Source organism: Osmerus mordax, chromosome 27 (assembly GCF_038355195.1).
Source record: "Osmerus mordax isolate fOsmMor3 chromosome 27, fOsmMor3.pri, whole genome shotgun sequence".
NCBI classification, from domain to species: Eukaryota; Metazoa; Chordata; class Actinopteri; order Osmeriformes; family Osmeridae; genus Osmerus; species Osmerus mordax.
This window is the reverse complement of record NC_090076.1, coordinates 3,527,338-3,551,572: the sequence shown is the minus strand read 5'-3', so window position 1 is coordinate 3,551,572 and position 24,235 is coordinate 3,527,338. Positions and strand designations below refer to the sequence as shown.

Genomic DNA, 24,235 nt, shown 5'->3' with positions numbered 1-24,235 from the left:
CTAAAGTCACAAAACGTAGCTACCCTGCCTTTAAAGACATCGTCATTTAGCAGACGCTCTTATCCAGAGCGACTTACAGTAAGTAGAGGAACATTCCCCCGAGGCAAGTAGGGTGAAGTGCCTTGCCCAGGGACACAACGTAATTTTTTCTCACTGCCGGGAATCGAACCAGCGACCTTCTGATTACTAGCCCGATTCTTTAACCGCTCAGCCACCTGAGCGGTTAAACCTGAGACTCCCTAAAGACGAATAGTTTGGTGATAAACTCACTTCAGCAGTCTAGAGTTCTGGAAAAAGTCTTCCTCGTAGTCTTTGATAGAGTCAATGCTCTCACTGCTGCTGCCTGGAGAGGAGCATAGCACATGTAATGGGTAATCCAACTTAGTGAGGGAACAAGTTATACCAAAGTACTTTACAGAGTCAGAGCACCACACCTTTCCCTGTCACAACAGCAAAGTATCCCAGAGCCTTCATGGGAAACAGCCTTCCTTCAACTATCTGTTGAATCTGTTGCAGAACAGAACAAGAAAAAACGTATTTTTATTATTATTCAGTAAGACCACAGTCAATTTTTTTCTCATCACCAAGGACATGAGGAAAGTGGACCAATGAAAGTAGTGCTTTACTCTGCTGGGGCTGGCCAGGTTCTTCTCAGCCAGGTCCACTTTGGTCAAAACAAAAATGGTCCTCTTCCCTTGGGGATCCATCTGACTGACCAGGTCTGTCACAATACTGCGCTCGGCATCTACTGACCCATCTGAGAAAACAGAACGTGAATAAGGGAGAAAAGTTGTTATAAACAAAGTTATGAATTAAACACATCTTTGTTCAATTCAAAGTTGTGTTTACATTTTTTCCCTTCTTTGCCCCCACATTTTCCATTTGTGTAATGTCCTTGCTGCTGTCTAATGAATAGCAGCTTGCTACTGAACAGGTCTGTCACAAACCATTGATCAATTAACAATAATTGAAGATTACAACTAATGATTACTTTATTACTCTTATAATGTTTTGAATGTTCTGAATATAATAAACAATGTTTGATCTATACCCTGCTATATTAGCTCATGAGAACATGACCTTTGGTCATGTCCAAGAGAGAAATGTGCCTATTTCTGAATTATGTTGCTTGTATCCTTATCCATCATGCTGTTTGCTAAAGCTTGCTTATGTCTGTATAGCCATAAGTTAATTATTTGTAAGATGCAACTAAGGAATGTGTGAGACGTGTACACTACCGTTCAAAAGTTTGGGGTCACTTATAAATGTCCTTATTTTTCAAAGAAAAACACTTTTTCAATGAAGATAACATTAAATTAATCAGAAAAACACTATACATTGTTAATGTGGTAAATGACTATTCTAGGTGGAATTGTCTGTTTTTTAATGAAATATCTACATAGGTGTATAGAGGCCCATTTCAAGCAACTCTCACTACAGTGTTCAAATGGTACATTGTGTTTGCTAATTACCTTAGAAGACTAATGGATGATTAGAAGAATTAGAATTAGAATGCCAAAGGTCTCCAATGCTGTAATTGCTGCAAATGGAGCATTCTTTGACGAAAGCAAAGTTTGAAGAACAAAATTAATATTTCAAATAAAAATAATTATTTCTAACCTTGTAAATGTCTTGACTATATTTTCTATTCATTTTGCAACTTATTTGATAAATAAAAGTGTGAGTTTTCATGGAAAACTGTCTGAATTGTCTGGGTGACCCCCAAACTTTTGAACGGTAGTGTAGGTCCAAGGTTACCATTTCTATGAACCATCTAAAGACTAAACAAACACTATCTAGCACCATGAATGTGGCGTCTTCTGTCTGTGCTTGCGAAGGCTATGTTGATGTCACCCCCTAACGTTTCTTGTGAGAGTAAAACCTCCCGCATTGTGATACTATTTAACTGCCTTTCATTCCTGTATTCATTGTCCAGTCCTCGGAGATGCTCAACTTGAGCGTATCAGACAACTACACCTTACAGATCTGTAATAAATATTTGATTTTGTCTTGAACTTGTACTTGGCAACTAACTTCATTGACTTGGTACTTTAACAGCAATAGGGTTCACAAAGAGTCTTCTTCACTACCTAATGTAATAGTCACATACACAAAGTAGGCCTACTTGTTGTTAAGTAATATACAAAACTTTGAAATGTACCGCTTGTAACCAACAGCGAAAATCGCTAGCCATGTCTCGTTGAGAGTACACTTTCCCATTTTCCACACGTAGCCGAACTTTAACAAACCCAGAGGAAGTGCAGACGTATTTCGCGGGCAGGTATTGCATTTATAACAGGATTTGTAGTTTTATCACCGTGTACATACCAACACCAATATCCCCCAGAAAAAACTAGAACACAACGTTCTGAGGGCAGTGTTCTGCTGGTTTCGTTTGTAGAGCTCCGCTTTGTAGGCTGCGACTCAATACTTTTTTGCTATGCTTTTGCTTTGTCATAACTTTCTGCGGCCAGCGGTTCTGGAAATGAACGAGGGTAAAACCTTTTTTAGACCTGACTAAATGATATTTAAGACCTTGGATAAAAATCTGGCCGTTTTTAAAACGTTTTAAGGCCTTAAATTAAAAGTTCAGAATTTAAGACTTTTTAAGACCCCGCGGGAACCCTGTTGTAAACCAGGTTATTCATATAAATAAAAAAAATCTGCACATTTTGGAGACAACCCGAAATTGTATATCTGATTGTTGCAACTGTCAAATGTACATTTGGTTTAATTGCACGCATAGCACAAGCAGTACTGATATGGGTCATCTAAAGTTTAAGTAAAAACCGTGTACTATTACATTCCTAATGGATAATAGATCTGTCAATATTGACTACTGGGTCTCACCTTGGATACAAAGGATGATGGCGTTAGGATTCGCCATGTAGGCCTTGCTGATGCTGAAGATGGTCTCCTTGGTATCTGCAGCCATGCCTGTGGTCACAGTCTAGAATATAAATCCATAAATTTGCATAAGCATCACAGCATTATCACAACTGTACATCTGTGTTTAACTCAACGTATCTTGAGTTGCACTCACATTGATGCATCCCGGTAGATCCACAAGGACCATCCTCTGGATACCTGGGCCTTTAACACTCAGGGAGATAGTCTGGCATCAAAACAAAAAATATTTAGCATGATTTAAGTTAAGATATCCTCTAGCTTGACATTAATACTTGGTTAGTAGTCTGAGACCAGCAAATGTTTAGGTCATACAAGTCTGACGCTTTGGGATGCACTGCAAGTTAATTGTGTCCTAATTAGGGATGGGTATCGAGAACCGGTTCTTGTTTAGAACCGGTTCCCAGTGAATCGATTCCTTGGAATCGTTAGCAAAATTCCTTAATGATTCTGTTAACGATTCTCTGTGCCGTTGCGCATGCGCAAACTTTTATAGTTTATTCAGACAGACTGCAGCAAACATGGCAACTAGGAAGAAGTGTTCTAAAGTTTGGTTGTATTTCACACGACAAAATGACAACAACGCCACTTGTAACGCGTGTAAAAAGTCTATTTCGTCGAAGGGAGGAAATAGTACAAATATGAAGAGGCATTTGAACACACAGCATGGAATGAAGTTACTGGAACGTCATGTGTTCGATGCATGCAGCAGCGCAGCTAACGTTCGCGCTTCATCTCTAACTATCTAAGGTAGAGCTAAACTTCTCAAAAGTGATCACAACCACTTGTTACTGTGAGAAGCAATTTGCCTTTATTGTGTGTAGTCGATCTAGTTATCTTCTGTCCCGTCGTTTGAAGCATACATTTTAGCTCCGGCATTCGTCTCCCATTAGTATTGATCATTTCACGTTATAGGGGCGCGTGTGTCATCAGCAAACGTTCGCGTGTCCCATTATTAAACTGAGCATATCGATTTTTAATCCATTATTAAACTTAGCATTTTAATTGTTTAACCTTTTAATAGTCCTGTTAAATGTGCCTGAAAATGCCTAAACAACATACCCAAAGTACATTGAAAGCTGTTGTTGAACCATTTGGAGTACATGCATGTAAATGGTCTCTTTTGAAAGGTGACACTGAAGTTATTTCCCCTGTTGTTAGGACCCCTGTAAGTCCTACTGGTGTTGAGTAATAGAAGCTTGAACACAAGGAAACTGAAAGTTTCTATCTCCGACTAGATTTTGTTTTGAAAACAGAGGCCTGAAGAGGCCTAGAGGTGGTAGGTATTAGCTCATTTCAGAGCCAGTCAAAGCCAGTTTGAGAAATGTGTTTAGAACGAGTGTGTGTGTGGGGGGGTGCAGGACGCACAGACATAGTTGGCTGTAGAGGGGAGAATCGATAAGAGAATCGCTAAGGAATCGAATCGATAAGCAGGAATTGATAAGGAGTCGGAATCGTTAAAATCTTATCAATACGCATCCCTAGTCCTAATGCAATGCTTCCTCCATGGCCAAACTAGCTGTTTGCCATGAGGTTTGAAGCACAGTAGACAAATGTAGCTACTGTGCTGTAACGTGTAAAAATGTGCTGTTTGTGCATAGGTAGAGTAAAGGCTGTGGTGGTCATTTGTATTTTCTTTCTTTAGAGGTTTAAAAAACAAAATCTATTTTCCACAATAGGATCGTTCTATATTATTATTTGGAAAAGCGAATGACAAATCAACAGGGTAAAATTGTCTAGAATCAGGATCCTCTCCCTGGATGAAGGTATCCCAGGTATGCACAATCAGCTAAGCTGCTAAACTCTACTGTCAAAGCAGGAAGCAGGAGGCAAGAAGCATCTAATCTACAGATGTCACCCACTTAATGTGAGGGTTCTCACTTTTTGAGAACATGGTGACGGTGTAGCTACAAATGGTAGCTTAAAGAGGGAGGTAGAATGCTTAAAATGTGTATGTTGTTTTTGAGGCTGTGAAGTGCAGGAATTGGATATTCGGCAGCGTTGCCACAACGGACTGAATGGCTTCGCTTGCCTCTTTCTCCGCCGCCATTACTGAACTACAACTCAAACTAGCGCACAACCTCAACATCATCATTCTCAGCCACTCCCTCGCTGATTGGACCGGTGAAAATGTGTTCGGAGAAAACCGACAAATATAGCGCAGACCCAGACGGAATGTTGAAGGAAAATGAAAATTGAGCGGAAGTACGTAGGAGGGCAGAGCCAGGCTAGGTCTGTGCTGGAAATATTGCCTACTTTAATTCAGAATCGTAGATTATAAACTTGAACATGATACCCTAACAACCAATTACGAATTAATTTGCTTTAATCACTGAAGCAGTTTAACCTTGACCCTCTGCTAGTACTTCTGTACTGTAGTACAGTATGCTTTGCTTTAATAATTGATATGTCCACTTCCTTGTTGATTTGAATATTATGAATATATCCACTGCATATTGCAATCCGTTTCCCCCCAATCTGGAGGTATTACCCCAAAAGAATCACTTACACTGACCGGTACAGAATGCTACTTATACAGCAGTTTACAGTAGCACCCGCTATACAAAGAAGCAACGCTTGACGGACTAACAATGGTAACTAAGGTGGGCGAGGCTTACGAAAAAGGTCAATTAACTGACATTGCTTATAATTGGTACTCATTGCGCAATCATGACATTGCAACATTTACATAGAGGTTTCACAATTATCTGCGGTCTGAATTCGCAACAGCGCCAACAGGGCTGAGGGGGGGGACATTTATATCCTACAATTTGTTTTAAGATATGTTTTGGGAATATGCATGCTTTATTGGACAGTGAAAGTATGAGATAAGTAGGGGAGAAGGGAAGACATGCAGAGAAGAGCCAGGGCCGGATTCTAACCCGGGCCGCTGCGGTGAGCCCATGTGCTACGAACAGGTGAACCACCACTTGACACTGAATATGTTAATGCTCTTCTTGCATTTATTATATATTAATTATATACTAATTAATTAATGATAAACTTTTCTCTACCTTCTCCACCCTTCTTAACCCACCTCCCCCACCCTCCCCCTCCACCCTGACAGCAGACGACTTCTCCTTCTTTGAGAAAAACGTTGCTGACATTAGCAGTCGGTTCCCTGAACCCACCTTTCCTACCCACTCACCCTCTATGACTGACCCAACTAAATGTCTAAACTCTTTCTCTCTCCTGTCTGAGGCAGAGATCTCTGACCTCATTCTCTCTCATCGCCCCACCTCCTGTCCCCTTGATCCAGTCCTCTCCCCTCTCTTTCAAACCATCTCTCCCTCCATCATAACTTTTCTTCTCCATGTCCTTAACTCCTCTCTTACTTCCGGCACTTTCCCCTCTGCCTTCAAACAGGCCAGAGTTAGCCCTTTACTCAAAAAAACCTCCCTTAACCCAGCTGTCCTCCAGAACTACAGGCCGGTATCAATACTACCCTTCTTTTCTAAAACAATTGAACATGCTGTATCTAACCAACTGTCAAACTTCCTCTCTCAGAACAACCTGCTTGACCCCAACCAATCGGGCTTCAAGACTGGCAACTCCACAGAAACTGCCCTCCTGTCAGTCACCACTGCCCTCCAGACTGCCAGAGCGGCTTTGAGGTCATCCGTCATCATTCTGCTGGACCTTTCTGCAGCGTTTGATACGGTTAACCATCAAATCCTGCTGGCCAGACTTTCTGAGATGGGCATCACTGGCACTGTACTTCAGTGGATCTCATCCTACCTGTCGGGAAGATCCTACCAGGTCTCCTGGGGAGGCAAAGTGTCAGGCCCCCACCAGCTCTCCACTGGTGTCCCACAAGGCTCCATCCTTGGACCCCTCCTCTTTTCCCTCTACACCACCTCGCTTTGACCCATCATCACCTCCCATTGCTTCTCCTACCACTGCTATGCTGACGACAAGCAGCAATACCCGTCGTTCCCCCCGACTGATCCGGGGATCTCAGCTAGGATCGAGGCCTGCCTCACAGACATCTCCGCCTGGATGACCGAGCACCACCTCCAGCTGAACCTCGCCAAAACAGAACTCCCCATCATCCCGGCCAAACCCTCCATCTCCCACGATCTCTCAATCACCCTGGGATCTGCGACGGTGACCCCTTCATCCTCTGCCAGGAACCTCGGGGTGACCATGGATGACGAGCTCTCCCTCAAAGCCCACATTGCTGCGGTCTCCCAGTCGTGTAGATTCACCCTCTACAACATCCGGAAGATCAGGAGATATCTGTCTGAGCATTCCACCCAGCTGCTAGTATAAGCACTTGTCCTCTCAAAGTTGGACTACTGCAACTCGCTGCTCGCCAGTCTCCCAGCATGCGCAACCCGCCCTTTCCAGAGGATTCAGAACGCGGCGGCCCGTCTGGTCTTCAATCTACCCAGACGCTCCCGTGTTACCCCGCTCCTCATCTCCCTCCACTGGCTTCCCATCACGGCCCGTATCAGATTCAAGACTCTGGTACTGACCTTCCGAGCGGTGAACGGGACTGCACCCGACTACATCAAGTCTCTCCTCCAGCCTTTCCTGATGTTAGTTTCCTCCAGGATTACAATGACTCTTATTGAGAGACTTGTTGCTCTTGTTGGTTAGTTGTAACGGTTTCAAATTCTTGCACTCGCTGTGAAATATTTTACTGTTGATTGTTTTTTCTACAGGGACACTCTTGCACTCTTGTGGGGAGTTTCATGTTGTTCAATTGTAACTTGTTTAACTGCATGCTCTTATGGTTCTTCCCTTTGGCACTTATTTGGTTTTCCACAATGTATGCTTCATGTTTTGGCTGCTCGCAATGTTTGGGGCTATCTCGTTGTTATGATCAGTGACCTATGCTCTTTTGTAAAGCTCTCTCTTGGAAGTCGCTTTGGATAAAAGTGTCTGCTAAATGCATAAATGTAATGTAAATGTAAATATACATCAGTGATTTGGTATGGCATGGTCAGATCTTTAACTCTGAAGAACCAAAGTAGCCAAACCATAACTATAGTTGTCAGTCAAGAGCAGCCTTCAGATCTGAATGTGACTTAACACTTGGGATGATTCAAGCTTTCTAACAATTGTTTTAATATGAGATCCAGCTATACTAAAGGTAAATAGACTAGCAATACTTAGAATTAAAATAAAATATACAATAAAATATAAAGTTGCCATAATTTACAATATATTTTTTTTAATGACAAATATTTAAAAAACAAATGGTACAAAAGAAACAAATGGTGTATTGTAGTGCAAATTGCAATGTGTTTAAAGACATTAGAGACATTTAAAGTCAGTGTGAACCCTTGGCCTTGTTGAAGAGGCCAACAGCGGATGGGAAGAAAACGTGTGGTATTGGTCCTGATGGACCGCAGCCTTCTGCCGGAGGGGAGGGACTGAAAGAGTGAGAGAGTCGGCCACAATCTTCCTTGCTCGCCTCAGGGTCCTCAAGGTGTGCAGGTCCTCGAGGGTAGGCAGATTGCAGCCGATCACCTTCTCAGCAGCGCGGATGATACGCTGCAACCTGCTCTTATCCTTGGCAGTGGCAGCAGCGTACCAGATGGTGATGGAGGAGGTGAGGATGGACTCAATGATGGCTGTGTAGAAGTGCACCATCATTGTCTTTGGCAGGTTGAATTTCTTCAGCTGCCGTAGGAAGTACATCCTCTGTTGTGCTTTCTTGGTGAGGGAGCTGATGTTCAGTTCACACTTGAGGTCCTGGGAGAGGATAGCGCTCAGGAAGCAGAAGGACTCCACAGGTGTTGACTGGGGAGTCGCACAGGGTGATGGAGGTGAGTGGGGCTGTATTCTTCCTGAAGTCCACAACCATCTCCACTGTCTTAAGAGCATTGAGCTCTAATTTGTTCTGGCTGCACCAGGTCACCAGGTTGTCAAGATTCCCACCTATAATCAGACTCGTCTCCACCAGAGATGAGCCCAATGAGGGTGTTGTCGTCCGCAAACTTCAGGAGTTTGACGGACGGATGACTGGAGGTGCAGCTGTTGGTGAACAGGGGGGAAAGGACGCAGCCCTGAGATCCCATGCTGATGTACCGGGAGTCAGAGACTCGTGTACTCAGCTTAACACACTGCTTCCTATCACACAGGAAGTCTGTGATCCACCTGCAGGTGGAAGCAGGGCGGGGATTATGGTATTGAAGGCAGAGCTGAAGTCCACAAACAGGATCCTGACGTAGGATGCTGGGGAGTCCAGGTGCTGTAGGGTGAAGTTGAGGGCCATGTTAACTGCGTCGTCCACAGACCTGTTGGCTCTGTAGGCAAACTGCAGGGGGTCCAGTAGAGGGTCTGTGATGGATTTAAGGTGTGCCAGCACCAGGCGCTCGAAAGACTTCATTACCACAGAGGGAAGGGATAGTTCAGGACAGTCCAATTGTCTTTCAAATCGACAGTAGAACTCATTCAGGTCATTGGCCAGGCGAGAGTCGTTAGTGGAGTGGGGGGCTCTGGGCTTGAAGCTGCTAATCTGCCTGAGCCCTCTCCAGACAGAAGCAGAGTCGTTTGCAGAGAATTGGTGTTTCAATCTCTCTGGGTACAGTCGTTTAGCCTCCCTCACCGCCTTGCTAAACCTGTTCTTCGACTCCTTGAATCTGTCCCTGTCCCCGGTCCTAAACGCGGCCTCTTTGTCCAGCCTTAACCTTCTGAGTTTAGCTGTAAAACCAGGGTTTGTCGTTGTTGAAGCTCACCCTGGTGCGTGTTGGTATACAGCAGTCCTCACAGAAGCTGATGTATGATGTCACAGCCTCCGTGAGCTCATCCAGACTATTGGAGGCATGAACATATCCCAGTCAGTGCAGTCCAAGCGTGCCCGCAGATCCTCCATAGCCTCACTGGTCCACTGTTTCGATGTCATCACAGCAGGCTTACAGCGCTTAAGCTTCTGCCTGTATGCAGGAATCAGGTGGACCATGGCGTAGTCTGAGTGACCCAGTGCTGCTCGGGGGACCGCATGGTATGCTTTACTGATTGTAGAGTAGCAGTGATCCAAAGTGTTCCCTTCTCTGGTAGGGCATTTGATGAATTGTCTGTATTTGGGGAGTTCTTGGGTGAGATTGCCTTTGTTAAAGTCGCACAATAACCAAGGAATCCTGATTTGCATGCTCCATACTCAATATCTGGCTGGCAAGCACACGATGAGCCTCGTTGACGCTAGCCTGCATAGGCATGTAGACGCCGACCAGAATGAATGACGCAAACTCACGTGGCAAGTAAAAAGGTTTACAGTTAATAAAAAATGATTCCAGATCAGGAGAACAGTGCTGCAGAATCACTGTCACGTCTCCACACCAGACACTGTTAGTGTAAAAACAAATACCACGCCTTTCGTTTTGCCAGAACGCACAGTCACGATCCGCTCTCAGCAGTTTAAAATCTGCTAGCTGTAGCGCAGAGTCCGGGATCAGTTCACTCAGCCATGTCTCCGTAAAGTACAAACGGAAGATGAATGAAAGTCTCTGTTTTTTCACACCAGTAGCTGAAGGTTGTCCAGTTTGTTGCTCAGCGAACGCACGTTGGAGAGAAATATCCCCGGTAATGCTGTACTTGCCCCGCGCCGACAAAGTCGCACCGGCTCGTTTACTTCTCCTACGACGCTTCGCTGCTAGGACAAAGCCGAGGGTGGCTTTGACTATAATGCCCACTACATTTACATTTAGTCATTTAGCAGACGCTCTTATCCAGAGCGACTTACAGTAAATACAGGGACATTCCCCCGAGGCAAGCAGGGTGAAGTGCCTTTCCCAAGGACACAACGTCAGTTGGCATGACCGGGAATCGAACTGGCAACCTTCGGATTACTAGCCCGATTCCCTCACCGTTCAGCCACCTGACTCCCACTACCGTATTAATCGGAAAATAAGCCGCATCGTGTATAAGCCGCACCCCCCCAGAATGAGCACTTCGTTTGTAAATCAGAGTATAAGCCGCACTGGAATATAAGCCGCACTTTGAAAGCAAACAACGTTACCGTTGCGCCGGCTAACTATCTATGTTTACATTCCTGTGCTCTATAAAAGATGGTCCTCCGGCTTTCGGAACGGAGAGAGACCTGGTTGAGACCTAAGCTTGGTGTTGTGTTGTCATTTATGGTCAGAAGACTGGTTTTCTCTCCCAATCTGCAGATTGATAAATACGTATTAAAATCCAGAACTCAACTGAACTTAGTCACTCCGTTTATGAAGAGACGGACAAACACTTTCTTCATCAATTGGCTAGTAACGGACCAATGCTCACGACTGATTACTTGCCCAGACACACTGTCGCAGCGGACAGCTTGGATAGCCATCTAACTAGACAACATTCCCAATCAGGGTGAACACTCAAATTATCTAAACTATAGACCATAGCATTACACATATCAAAACAGAACAAACACAACAATAGAACTCCAAACAATGCTTATTTAACTAAGCTTATGCCCTTAACTTAGTACCTTTTCAGCTTGCCACAGGGCATTGTGGGTACCAAGAGCAATGCACGAGTATAGGCTATCTTACAGCATTGTGTAACACACTTTGGTTGTGGATAGTATGTCCAAAAATAAAGCCAAGTCACTCATTTAGTGGCAGAATCCATTGTTATGTCTACAAAATTATTTTCGATGTAGTATAAGTTTAGCTAGCTTGCAAATCCTGAGGATAGCCTACTGTAGCAGACCTTTCTACATGACAACGGACAAGGGTGTTTTGTCCCTCGGGAGTTGCCGTAGGCTTGATGCTAAAAGCATTACGTGAAATCAGTGAGGGCTGTTCGAATGGCGATGTCAAGAAGAGCAGTGGTAAAATACAAGTTATGAAAAGAGACCGCGTCTGTGTCTTATTGTCCACACGATCATATACAATTATATCTAAAATGAACTTACAAAGAGCTCGGTTACACTACCAAAGTTGAATTAGTAATGTTGTTAGCAATGCTAGCGTTATTTTTCTAGCTAGCCTATAACATTTCACTGGGTCTTGCAGCTGGTTGATTAACTGAAATTATTATGAAATTTTATGTTTTACTAGCCATTTGCCTACTTTAGCAAGTCACTGTATTTCCAAGCCCTGATAATATAACTGAGACGACACAGTAAATAATTCCCCTTTCAAGTAATAAGCCCCCGTTCAAGTGTTGAGCATTAAATTAGCTGCACGGTCTGTAGAGATCTTGAGACAAAGCCACTTTTTTGTTCTAAAACCAGACTATAAGCCACTTCGAAATATAAGCCACACAAGCACAGGAAAACTGTAAAATCGGAGTACAAGCCGCGTCTTATTATCAAACAATTACGGTAATTCTGCCGCTGGAAGCAGAAAAGTGGGAAATAAATCCACAGGAGTTGTAGTCCTGATGTTTGGAAGTACTTCTCTTGTTAGATAACCCCGTTAATCTTGGCAGAACACTGAATTAACAGACAAAACAGAGCACACCTAACGACCGAGGCTGCCATCATCGGCGCCATCATCAGCGCCAACTTGTCAGCTACCTGAAAAGCTTAATGTCCTTCAGCAATTGTACTAAAACACTTTTTTTGTTCTGTTGTTGCTGTCTAAAATTGGCTTGAAGACGATAGGATGGCATAACTCACCTCAGGGCTGACTGTCTGTCCCTCCTTCACACTCTTCCTCATCCTCAGCTCAATCTCATGTCTCAGGGCTGCCAGCTACGGAGAAGAGGGGGGATCCGCTGATCAACTATAAGTTAAGTGGATTGGTTGATCCAGGTGGCCCAAAGTGTTATCATGAACTTACATCCTCCTCTTTTCCCAGGTCAAACTCTCGGGTGCTGTCCTTGAACATGGCCACATGGTGAGGGCCCTCACTTAGAGTTACCTACAACAGAAACAGAGCATTTGCAATGCAAATTAGCTAACTTCATTATGAAAGAAAATTACATCTGCGGTCAGTCAGTCAAATGAAGCAAAACCATTTTGTGTCTACATACCGTGCATTCACAAGGAGGAAGAAGAAGGCATAGAGGAGTCAAGGAAGGTAATTAGTATTCAACCAGACTTACTTTTACCGGAGAGCGCGTCATCATTTCTCCAGAACCCCGAGGAAAGATCCTAGCCTGAGCGATCATCTCCAACACACTGGTCTTTCCTGCACTCTGGTCCCCCACCACGACAACCTGCCACACAAGACAGGAGGGGAGAGGAAAGAAGGGGAGAGGAGAGACAAAGTAAGCAAGGGTACTGAGGTAGCAGTTTCATTTGCTTCATTTGTGTCCAAGCTAAAAGAGTTAAAGCAAGCCACGCCTATAAAGCCCTTACCCTTGGCAGTTGGTCCTGCGTGTTGTAGTTTGAGTCATAATCAGACAGGATGTCTAGAACCTCAGAGTACATGTCGATCAGAGATTTCTGTTGCAGGGAGAGACACAGGATGAAAACTTGGGTTTGTGGGATAGAAAAATTATGTCTTTCCCCTTTGCTTTTTTTTGTATGTGTGCGCGCATCATCACCTTTAGTTTCCTTTGATGGATGCCCTTGTCATCTTTTTGCAAGACCACCTTCCTTAACTCCTTGTTCTCCTTTTCCAGCCTCTCTAGCATGCGTTGGTATTTTATCTGTAAAGACACAGAGCTCCAAACTTAAATAACCACTCAAAATTACCAGTAACACCATTCTAATATACTGATATATTATTTCCCACCTGAGTTCGGACCAGTTCCTCTTGGAGCTGGTCTATCTTCTCTCTGTCTGAAGACTGGATTCGAGGAGAGAGAGAGAGGGAGCGAGAGAGAGGGAGCGAGAGAAAGAAAAAAAGAAAGAAAGAAAAAAAGACAGAGGTGGATAAAGTTAACAATCCATTTCACATCTCTGGTACTCTCTTTTCCCAATTACATCATGCATGAAACACTCCGAAAACACCTAGGAAAACTGAAATCCTCACCCACAGCTACAGGGCATATTAACACCAGTACTAGGGAGCACTATAGGGGAGGGAAATCCAGTTAATGAAAAAAAGATTCCAGAATGAATTAAATCGTGAATTTTGCTGCATCAATATCAAAAGTCAAATCACACCAACCTATGTCTGGGAAAAGTTGGATTAATTTAAGTCCTAGTGAAATAAACATTACATTATTAGAACAGGATATATAATGATTCTACAACCCCAACAATCAATTAGAAGACAGTAATTTAGATGGAGGAGAGGATGCACAGACAGAGGAGGACAGAGCACAGATGACATGAGGGGATTAAATGGAAAAACACACACACTTAGGTGGACACACTAACAAAGAGAAAAGGTTAAACATGATCAGATATGCTAGTCATTAAGCTATTCTTGCGTGCAATGCTCAATAGTGTAGCAATTCCCTAACATAAGACATAACCATGAAGATCAGAAGCTACTTAAACAAAACATTTTAAACTGTATCATGTACGAAACGGTTGATCTGGGCGTTTCCAAAAGTACAGACACACCATGCAGGGGAATGCCTCTCCCTTCCATGATGCTTATCAACTGTACATTTCTGTCATAGTTTGGGTGCATAGTTGACTGTAGTACAGTGCTTTGCATCGCTAGGATGCATGTGGTGTACGTAACTTCTGTAGGCTTGATTGTCAGTGCATGCCATTCCTTCACTGACGTGGCAACACAATCAAAATATAACTGACCTGTTTTACTACAGCTTGCCTAACCAAGTAATAATGTGTATCAATGGCTTCTTTATTGGTATTTGTTTAAAGGAAGATAACAGAAAGCACTGGAATTAATGAAATGGCAAATTGTCCCTTACCAAATTGCCAATTGTATTACTGCAGAGTACTGCTGCTTTAATAGTTAGTAAATGAAATATAAACAATGAAATATCAAACTTGGTGAATGGTAAATCTTAGTTTACAATCTTCCATCCTATCAGTACTTTTAAGAGACAGATTTTCTTTAGTGTGAATTTGATTATCAGGATCGTAATAGTTAACTTTTGTGATGGATTGTGAGGAGGAAGGGGCAGTCAGAGGAGGGAGTACTGTACAGGGCTTTTCTCGGTATGGCCAGGGTAGGGTGGTGTGTCCTTCACCTTGCGTTTCTGCTGAGGGGGGCTGGGGCTGGGGTTCAGAACAGTTGCTGGGCTTGCACTCGGGTTGTGGCGCGGGGGCAGGCTTGGTGGAAGTGGCGGGCAAGGGGCGGGGTCAGGCGGGGGCGCTGGCTGAGCGTTATTAGCGGCGGCAGCCCGCCGAACCTCATCCTCGTGCTGCTGGATCTGCTGCTGAATGATAATGAGCTCTCCCAGCAGCCCCTGCGAGGGACGGCACAATGAGACAGAGGCAGGAGCAACAATCGAAAAGAACCAAGTCCACACACAGGGCGGGGCTAGGGTCAGGACGTCACCTGTACACAACCTTTTACAGAGCCCACATATCTGAATGTGTAGGCTTCAGTTGATGCTCAAGATTAACGTAAACTGTAACTACGAGATTCTTGCCAACATCCATCATTGGACTAAACCAAGTCTGTTTCAGGTCAATAAGGGGAGTCTCCAGACTTTGCTAGTCCAGAAGTCTGACTGCAAGGCAGGCAACCTATAACCAGCATCTCTAATTCCCGTGGCACATGGGCAAGATGCTGCTCACATTCATTCTGACAGTACAGTCATTCCATTGCATATTCAAGAAACTGCAAGAATATGCTTAGAGGTACTAAATATCTAGCACAAGCAGTTGCTAGATATTGAATATTATTAATGTATTATCTATATCAGTCTACTCATCACAGACTATCAAGAATATAGTATCACACTATATATGGGATAAGGTGTAGCAACTGTATATTTTTTATAGTATTAAGATGAGGTGAAAATGCTCATTCATCTGAATGTTAAATATGACAATTAAATGCAAAGCAAGCACTGAGAGTGAGTGATCTATCAGGGATGGAGCAAGAATAGTGTTGTCGTCATCTCTAAGGAGAGAGAATCTGGAGAATAAGATAGGATGAATGTTCTCTGTGTTCAGCCTGGTCAGCCAGTTTGTTGTTGATGCTCAGCCAATAGTCCCATTATTGTACCATGTTGACACTAAACATTACATTTATAGACAAATGAAGGAGTGTGACTACAGGAAGAAAAAAGTGAGAAGTCTGTCAACGACAGAGAGACAACATTAGAGGAAAAACAGACAATGATATGAAAGTGACAGATGGATATAGTATGGGGGCTAAAACACACAGTACAGTAAGCAGAGATGTGACATCTCCTGAATGCAGAATGGCATCTTCTGGAAAAACAAAAACATTCGTAAAGCTTGAGAGGGTAGAAAACAATATAGAAAACAACACATGATTGTTAACATACTGTATGCTGTATCTCAGTTATGTGGAGTGCTGTCACATTCAACGACAATCTTAATAGGACAAGACAATTCAATGTAATAAGTGTCAGCTTCACATAGCATAACATCTATTGACACTGAAGGAGTAAAACAAAAAGTATAACATTAAAATGTCCAGAACATAGGTAAGCAACTCTTTCTTTGATTTCTTCAATTTTTCTTATCAGTGTTGACTAAAGCAGATACAAATTGCGCCAAACAGCAGTATGCTGTGACAAAGCCAGCCATTGCATAGGGAAGAGCAGAACTGGGATAGTCGGGTCATTGAAACTTGCCTTCTTGAACTGCTTATCAGAGCTCTCAGGTGTGGCAAAGGTGGTGGCAGGGGCCTCTGTGGTTTTCTGTTGGGGTTCACCAGGGGTTTCTGCCATGGCACACAAATAACAATACAATATGGTATTATCAAACACACAACTAAGTATACACTACAGACAACATACTCGTAACTAATGATAACAATGTAACTCATTCCCAATCCCAAATTCTTTGTAAAACATTACCACAGGGGTGTGAATGATCACATTGTAACACCTTGAGAGAAATCACACACCCCCAGACACGATTACATAAAATTGTAAATAGGCTCAACATCTAATGAGTGCTTGGATAAGACAACAGTGATAAAAGAAATAATTGCTGTAACTGTTTAAAATTCAGTATTAGAAAGAAAAGAAAAAATCACAGTAAGCAGCTCCCATGTGACTGAAACCGAAATGTTTGGAAAATGTCTGAAAACAATTTATGTCTATACAAATAGTTTATTTGATAGTTAAGGTAATTACGTGGTTACCCATTACTAGAGCCACAGCAATATATGTTTTGGGTCCAATACTGATTATTTAGCTGGATTTTCTTTTTTACCTATCACCAATTGATCTGTCTGATATTTTTTTAAATGTAACACTAAAATGTTAAAGATCCTGTAAAGCAAATTCCATGATTTTCTTCTGAGTATATTATATACGTGTGAAATTAGTTCCTGAAAGCATGTGCAAAGCGCGAAAACTTAAACTGAAATGTGAGTTAGACCGTTCAACAGTTTCTCTTCCGTTTTCAGCTCAGGTTTTGTATAGGCGGAGCCAAAACCCGACCGATCTACGTCACAATTTTTTTTTTTAATCCACTTTACAGGATCTTTAACCAAATCTAATGTAAGCTAAGATTTTACCGGTGGAGACCTTAACCACTACACCACCAGTGGGTACCTGATATATGGCTCTCGTATGCAATATTTATAGTTGTAAGGTTAATTTATTGCATGAGTCCTTCAATCCAAGTTAAGAATTTTAGGATGAGTGTTACTGGGCCTTGGTCGTCTGTCAGCATTGACTGTTGCCTTTCAAGATCCGTATTTAATTCAACAGTGTACAATGGGCATGGTAAAGGTCTGTACTGTATACTTATATTGATTTTGCAAACATTTAAGCAGCCTGCAAATGGACATGGATAGCTCCACAAAACAGAGATTAGTCATCCCAAACAAAAAGAACCGTAAATATAGAAGGGTGGAAGTCAAAGGAGACAAACCCAGGCACAAGCGGACAGACAGAAACCAGGGGTCGTCAAATCAAACCAAAGAGTTATCTAAATAAGAACACTGTTAGGGGTGAACATACTGTATCTGTTGTTAAGAGCACTACAGACAGAAGAGAAATGCAGTCCACAGTTAAATTCACTGTACAGCCACATGTTTGCTTTTCACTGTACTCTTTCATTTCACTTTGAATCATGAATATAAACACATTTTCCACTAGCATGTGTAGGTTCGTGATCCTTGTAGAATACATACTCCTGTATGTATATCCTGTAAAATGTGCTTCAACATTTTTCAAGCGCTAAAGGACCAAGCCAATCTGGATTTAACAGCAACCCATCCAGTGGGCATACCATTTTAGACTCTGAACCACAGTTAATTAAATGTACTACCCCTTTCACACTGACCTAAGGACACAAGTAAACTCTTTGGACTAAACTTGTGCCATATAGTAGTGCTTCTGAACATGAATGGTGACTGTGCACGGGCTTCTACTGACTGTGAAAACAAAAGATTTCCTTCTCACTTGTTGCCACCAATAAAAAGTTTACACAGTGCACTTCAGAATTTGCTGAAAGAGGAAATTAAAGAGCTTCTACAAACTCACAAATGCTGCAGTCCAACAGTGCAAAACAGGATTTTTAGGTGTAATTAAATTTAGTTAAGTTGTAGGTTGTTTAGTATGAACTGGTCTGACACAGGTTTAACCCAGCTCAACAATTGTACTATAATAATAAAACCACATTGTGGGTTTTCGTGAAAAACGGGTATTAGAGGGGGCTGTTCAAATCGCTCAAGGTAGGAGCACATCGGGGCAGAGGCAGGATATGGGCATCTGAGGTTTACACACCTAACAACAGATGCAGGCCAGAAGCTCCTTTGACTTCACTACCCACACTCACACCTGTGAAGAATTCAGAGGGAGGGGGAAGAGGGTGAGGGTGGGGACAGAGAAAGGAAAGAACAAAAAACCTAATCAAAAAGACTGAAACAAAGATGGGATGAGGCTAACTGCTGAATATCAGTCCCAGTCCTGATGTATCTTAAGCTTGACTGTTGCTGCCTTCTGTACAGTACGTCCATAAGCAGCCAGAGATTAAGTTGTCCTTTCCAGTATTGTTACGCAAAATATCTACAATGACTTTGGAATGTATTCAGACCCTTTCCCCTTTTTCAAAAACTGGTTGTGCGCTAGACTTAATTAAAAATGTCAGTAAAAAATAATAATGTTATATTATATAAATTGCATTTAAATATGATATTGTATTATAAATAATGATAACTCTATGCATAAATCTACATACATTATCCTATAATGATCAGTTGAAAACATGTTTAGAGAAGGTAAGCCATTTTTTTAATAATTATGTAAGCTTTTTGTTCAGTACTAAGGACTTATGGCAGTGATTACAGCTATGAGCCTTCTTGGTTAGACCTCTACCAGCATGCAAATGGGAAAACCTTCTTACATTCTTCCTTGCTAGTCCTCTCAAGGTCTGACAGACTAATTGTGAACTGAATTCCGCACAAGTTTTCTGGCTAGATCACTCAATACAATAAGAGACTTGTTATGAAGCTACTCCACCACTGTCTTGCTATGTGCTTTAAGATTTGTGTTATGCTGAATCTTTGCTCCAGTCTGACCTGGATCTATGCCTAAACACATCTACATCTAGGGCCAGTTTTGCACACACAGATCAAGCCAAGTCCAAGATAAAAAATCAAATTCAATAGAAAATTCCATTGAGCTTGTTTTTCTTTTTTTTGTCCTAGACTAGGCTTAATCTGTGTCTGCGAAACCAACTCCTAGTTACTTACTTCATGACTTTGGTTTTTGTTCTGGCATACTATGAACTGTGTAGACAAATGTTTGTATTTCTTGTCATTAAAAGTCACTTTTAACATTGAGTCAGAGCTCAATGTTAAAAATATATTTCTTATGCAAGTTCTTATAACTCTTCTGCAAGCTCTTACAACTGAGCTAAAACATATATCTGTACTTTAAATAAATAAACATTTTGTTTCCATTGTCAACATTTTGAATAAATGTGAGGTAAGGTACACAGAAGTAGCCTGCATCAGTTGATGAAAAAAACATGTTTTAAATTAAGTCTAAGAATGTGGAAAAAGTTAAGAGGTCTGATTACTCCAAAGGCACAGTTTTTCCTAGATCTCATGAGTGATCTGAACAATATGCAAAATCTCATTTTAAGTATAGTATGGGTAGGGTTAGCCTAGCCAAAACTCATTAAACCATTTTGAACCATCTTCTCAACTCCTGTTCATGGGAAGTCAGCAAATTCAGCTGATTAACACTTTGATTATCATTCAGACAGATTTTCAGCTACAAAGAATTTGAAACACAAAACAAGCTAATAATGTCAAGTTATATAAAAATGTATAAAGCATTTTTGTGCATTTTCCCACAAAAGTGCTTTGATGGGAAAAATAATACTAAAACATGCAACAATAATAATACATATTAATTAAAAAGAGCGTTACAGTGATTGCCAGGAAAACTGATATTAATTTAATGTGACAATGAGAGTACAATACAATTTAAATAACAAAACAGCATACAAAATCGGTAATGTACAACACCATACAGGAGTCTGATCTAGACCTGGTCCAAATCATGATAGTTTATTTACCGGTTGACAGGATGGTCTTGAGGAAGGTTAAGTTTGCTCCTATCTTATCCAGGTCAGGAAAAAACTTGACAATCTCTTCAATCTCTGGAAGGGCTTTAGCCAGTTTTTCTAGAGGTATAAGGAATGAAGGTAAATGAAAAAGTTATCAGATGTTTACAGATCAGGCCTACTACATCAATAACTCAGCTACATACGCCAATGACCAAGCAAAAGAGGACTTTTGATAATTTAAGACTATCTTATATCTTAGGGCAGTGATGATGCGGGTCAACCTACCCAAGTCAATTTGTTCACTCAGCTCCCAAACAAAATCAGGTATTACCCAGTTGTATTCACTGAGATCAGGTAACATATCTTTCCACTCCTCATATGTCTGCAAAAAGAAAACAGATCATTAAAAAACATGAGTAGGGTTACATTTACATTTAGCAGACGCTCTTATCCAGAGCGACTTACAGTAAGTACAGGGACATTCTCCCCAAGGCAAGTAGGGTGAAGTGCCTTGCCCAAGGACACAACGTCATTTGGCACGGCCGGGAATCGAACTGGCAACCTTCCTCCACAAAAGACAGTGAAGTGTTTTCTTTCTTTGGGTGTATGTTTGTTTTCCTTTTGAATTTGAAACCCTCGATAAATGTGACATGTAATAACCTTGAGGTTAACCAGATATTTATTTGATTGTACTAATGTAATGTAATTACAATTTAATTTTCTTCTATTAATGTCCCTGACTTGTGTATTTGCTTACCATGCTTTTTGAGAATGTACAATTGTCAAAAAGATACAAGGTATCTTTCAATGTGAATACCCTTCTGTAATGCTCTGGATACCAATAAAAAAAAAATTAAAAACCTGAGTAGGGAAGACAAACGTTCTGCTCTCAATGTAATCACAACGGAGTTCCAAGCGTCAACAAATGCAAAACTGAAAATTTTGCTCATTTAACATTGTGATAAAAAACACAATTGTGAGATTTAATGTACAATACGATGTACGCTGATATTATTAGTACATTTACTTTTGAAAACTGAAGTCAATTTTCGCTCTTTCACTGAGGTGTTGGCATAATTAGCCTCTGTTGGACGACATACACCAATTATCACCCTACGTCACACGACTGTCAATCATGCTCAACTGCGCATGTCGGATGCAAAAGACTAACTTCTCCCGGGTATAATACATTGGAGTGTCGATCAGGTCATCATATATCTCTGGCCACTGGATTTCAGGGCTTGACATTAACTTTTTGAGGCACTTGTCCTTTGTACATTTACGTTTCATTTGTCCATGCACAAGTCACTTGACCCCGATACCTTTAAATAGCCTGACCAAGTGATCGGGCAAAACTAGCCTGGCTAACGGAGGTCGCTTTCTCAGGCAAATTATGAATGAAACAGACTCGGTTAAAGAAATCCGAGATGCTGGCTATCTTCAGTAGGCTTGTATCTACAAAAGGTAGCCTCCCTGACGTTCATAGTGTAGAATGGAGTGAAATACAACATTGTGCACACTGCCAGTGAGCGACCCGAGTCTGACTGAGGCTAACAACGTCAAAACAGTGTAACGGGGACGCAGTCTCACTCAGATTGCCAGTTTTACACGTCACAAAAATAATCGGACCAGCTGGCTAAAAGCAGAATTCCCATATCGCTTGAAAGCTGCCCTGCTCGACCTTTTAGGTGTAGAATTGACTGTAAAACTGTAAAATTATGAACTTTGTGACATGACGTGAAGACATGGCTGCCGCCTATATGCGGTCTACATTCTCACTCAAATGTCAAGATTTTCTAACCCAAATCAAAATTCTGATGTGACAGATCAATGGGGAATCGCTTTCTCTCTTAAAGGCTGTCCTCCTCGACCTTTTTGGTCTTTTTAAATCGAACTATTTGTACAGTTTTATTGCTAACCTACAAATCTCTGCATGGATTGGCACCACCTTACCTCTCTGGTCTCCTTGCACCCTATCGCCCCGCAAGGACACTTAGATCTCAAGATGCCGGCTATCTGGTGGTTCCCAAAATTAAGAAAAAAACTGCTGGAGGCAGGGCCTTCTCATATAGAGCACCTTTTCTCTGGAACAAATTACCTGTCTCAATTAAGGATGCTGATACTGTTTCGACATTCAAAATTAGGTAAAAAACTTTCTTGTTTAGTCAATTCTATGACTGTTAAATGTAAGTGTGTGTATGTACTTTCTATGTAAACCTGGGGTGTGTGTTTGTTTGTGTGTATCACATGTAACATCTAGATTTTACAAATAAAGTAAACCTGTTACTGTATATTGCTATTGTTATAGTTTCCGTTACTTGTTGGTGACAACGGGGGACGGGGAATTCTCACCCTTATTATATAAATATAACTTATTTTTGAGTTCTCTCCCCTGGAACAGAGTTCATGTTCCAAACGAGGGGGACTGGCGCTGTCTTAGTGTCTAGGGCTGCATCAAATACCCTTTTTTGCTCTGCTAAATTGCTGCACTAGTCCACACTTGACCGGTGGGGATCTCATTCTAAATATGACTAACTGTTAGCTGCTCCTGGCATTCTCTAATCCCTGCTCTCCCCTCTCTGTCCCCCCTCCACACATCCCCTGTGGTGTGGGGGGTTTGAGCTGTCAACATCTGCCTGGTCGTCGGTCTGCCAATGCTGGACCTGGTCGCCAACCGAAAACCAGTCTCCATGAAGGGAAACAGAGAGTTTCCCGGTCCCTTCCTACATCTACCAAGTCTAACAATGGATTTTGGTGTTTCAAAACCCATTGACACTTCCCTGCTGTATGACTATGTTAAGCCTGTGTTCTGCTCCTCTCTTTCACCAACCGTCTCTGGAGGAGGGGATCCCTCAGTGAATTGCTCCTCCCATTTTTTCTCCTGTAGTGAGTTTTTCCTTGTCTTCCCTGAGGGTTTAGGTTGGTTATGGGGCAGTTCTATGGGCGTATGTGAAGCCCTCTGTGACATGCTTGCGTGTAAAAGGGGCTATACAAATAAATGTTGATTTAATTTGAGGAAGCATACATTGTGAAAAACAAATAAGTCCCAAAGGGAAGAACCATAAGAGCATGTAGTTAGACAAGTTACAATTAAACAGCATGAACCTCAAAAGTGCAAGGGTGTACCTGTGGAAAAAGCAAGCAACAATAATATAAGAAATATTAATATTTGGTACGATGCAAAGACAAAGTAATTAACACAAAACACTCAGAGACTGCAGGTAGGTCTCTGATACATGCAATTGATTTAGCTAGTGTGGCTGTTGTTGCTAAATTCAATAAATTCGAGGGAGCGGAGCTTCAGCTCATTCAGGCGACACGCCCCCCAGTCTCAAGCAGAGAAGGCTGCTGGTTTTCTCACGATTTCAAAGCCTAATTTAAATTTTTTTTTTTTTTTTTTCATTCTAATTTGGATGGGTAGTTGTGGTAATGTAATGGCTGTATTATTTAATTGTTTTTGAAGACTATTTTGTAAAGATGCTACGAGCCAGCATCCATTTTATTTGATGCATTGTGAAATACATGTCATTGTAAACCAGTGGTAATTTCTTTAAGACTGCAAGGGAAGCTCGGCTTCCCCTAAAATTAATGGCCAAATAATTACTATTGTTTTAACATTTTAAATGCGTTAGAACACGTTCATCTCGAAGACGAGTTCGTTCAGAATCAGCTACATATAGTAGCATGTCGACTTACTCGATTTCCTTCCCATACTTTCCCGTGTCGTCACAGTTCCATGTTGAAGCCTGGCGTCCATGGACTTCAATGGGGCTGCTTTTTTTCAGTGCTTCGAAACTATACGGTCATTGGATAAATGCTGTGATTATGTCC

At 41.9% G+C, this 24,235-nt stretch overlaps 1 protein-coding gene and 1 long non-coding RNA gene across 7 annotated transcripts in view; one reads left to right on the top strand and one right to left on the bottom strand.

Annotated features, from left to right (window-relative positions):
* LOC136936898 (uncharacterized) overlaps window positions 1–24,235 on the top strand; it is a 330,204-nt gene that overhangs the window by 130,219 nt on the left and 175,750 nt on the right. The window lies entirely within an intron of this gene.
* The window catches only part of opa1 (OPA1 mitochondrial dynamin like GTPase), a 91,860-nt gene that overhangs the window by 53,931 nt on the left and 13,694 nt on the right, over window positions 1–24,235 (bottom strand). For 2 of the 6 annotated variants that reach the window (XM_067230560.1, XM_067230562.1), the window contains exons 3-18: window positions 20,690–20,786; window positions 20,414–20,521; window positions 18,613–18,666; window positions 16,504–16,592; window positions 14,920–15,138; window positions 13,542–13,595; window positions 13,351–13,455; window positions 13,163–13,249; window positions 12,907–13,020; window positions 12,642–12,722; window positions 12,479–12,553; window positions 3,044–3,115; window positions 2,851–2,950; window positions 627–757; window positions 435–507; window positions 271–343 (exon numbers count right to left, since the gene is read on the bottom strand). In XM_067230560.1, coding sequence (XP_067086661.1) covers window positions 271–343; window positions 435–507; window positions 627–757; window positions 2,851–2,950; window positions 3,044–3,115; window positions 12,479–12,553; window positions 12,642–12,722; window positions 12,907–13,020; window positions 13,163–13,249; window positions 13,351–13,455; window positions 13,542–13,595; window positions 14,920–15,138; window positions 16,504–16,592; window positions 18,613–18,666; window positions 20,414–20,521; window positions 20,690–20,786 — 1,532 coding nt within the window. The remainder of the gene's footprint in view (window positions 1–270; window positions 344–434; window positions 508–626; window positions 758–2,850; window positions 2,951–3,043; window positions 3,116–12,478; window positions 12,554–12,641; window positions 12,723–12,906; window positions 13,021–13,162; window positions 13,250–13,350; window positions 13,456–13,541; window positions 13,596–14,919; window positions 15,139–16,503; window positions 16,593–18,612; window positions 18,667–20,413; window positions 20,522–20,689; window positions 20,787–24,235) is intronic. The other 4 variants (XM_067230564.1, XM_067230565.1, XM_067230563.1 and 1 more) reach the window with 3 other exon arrangements.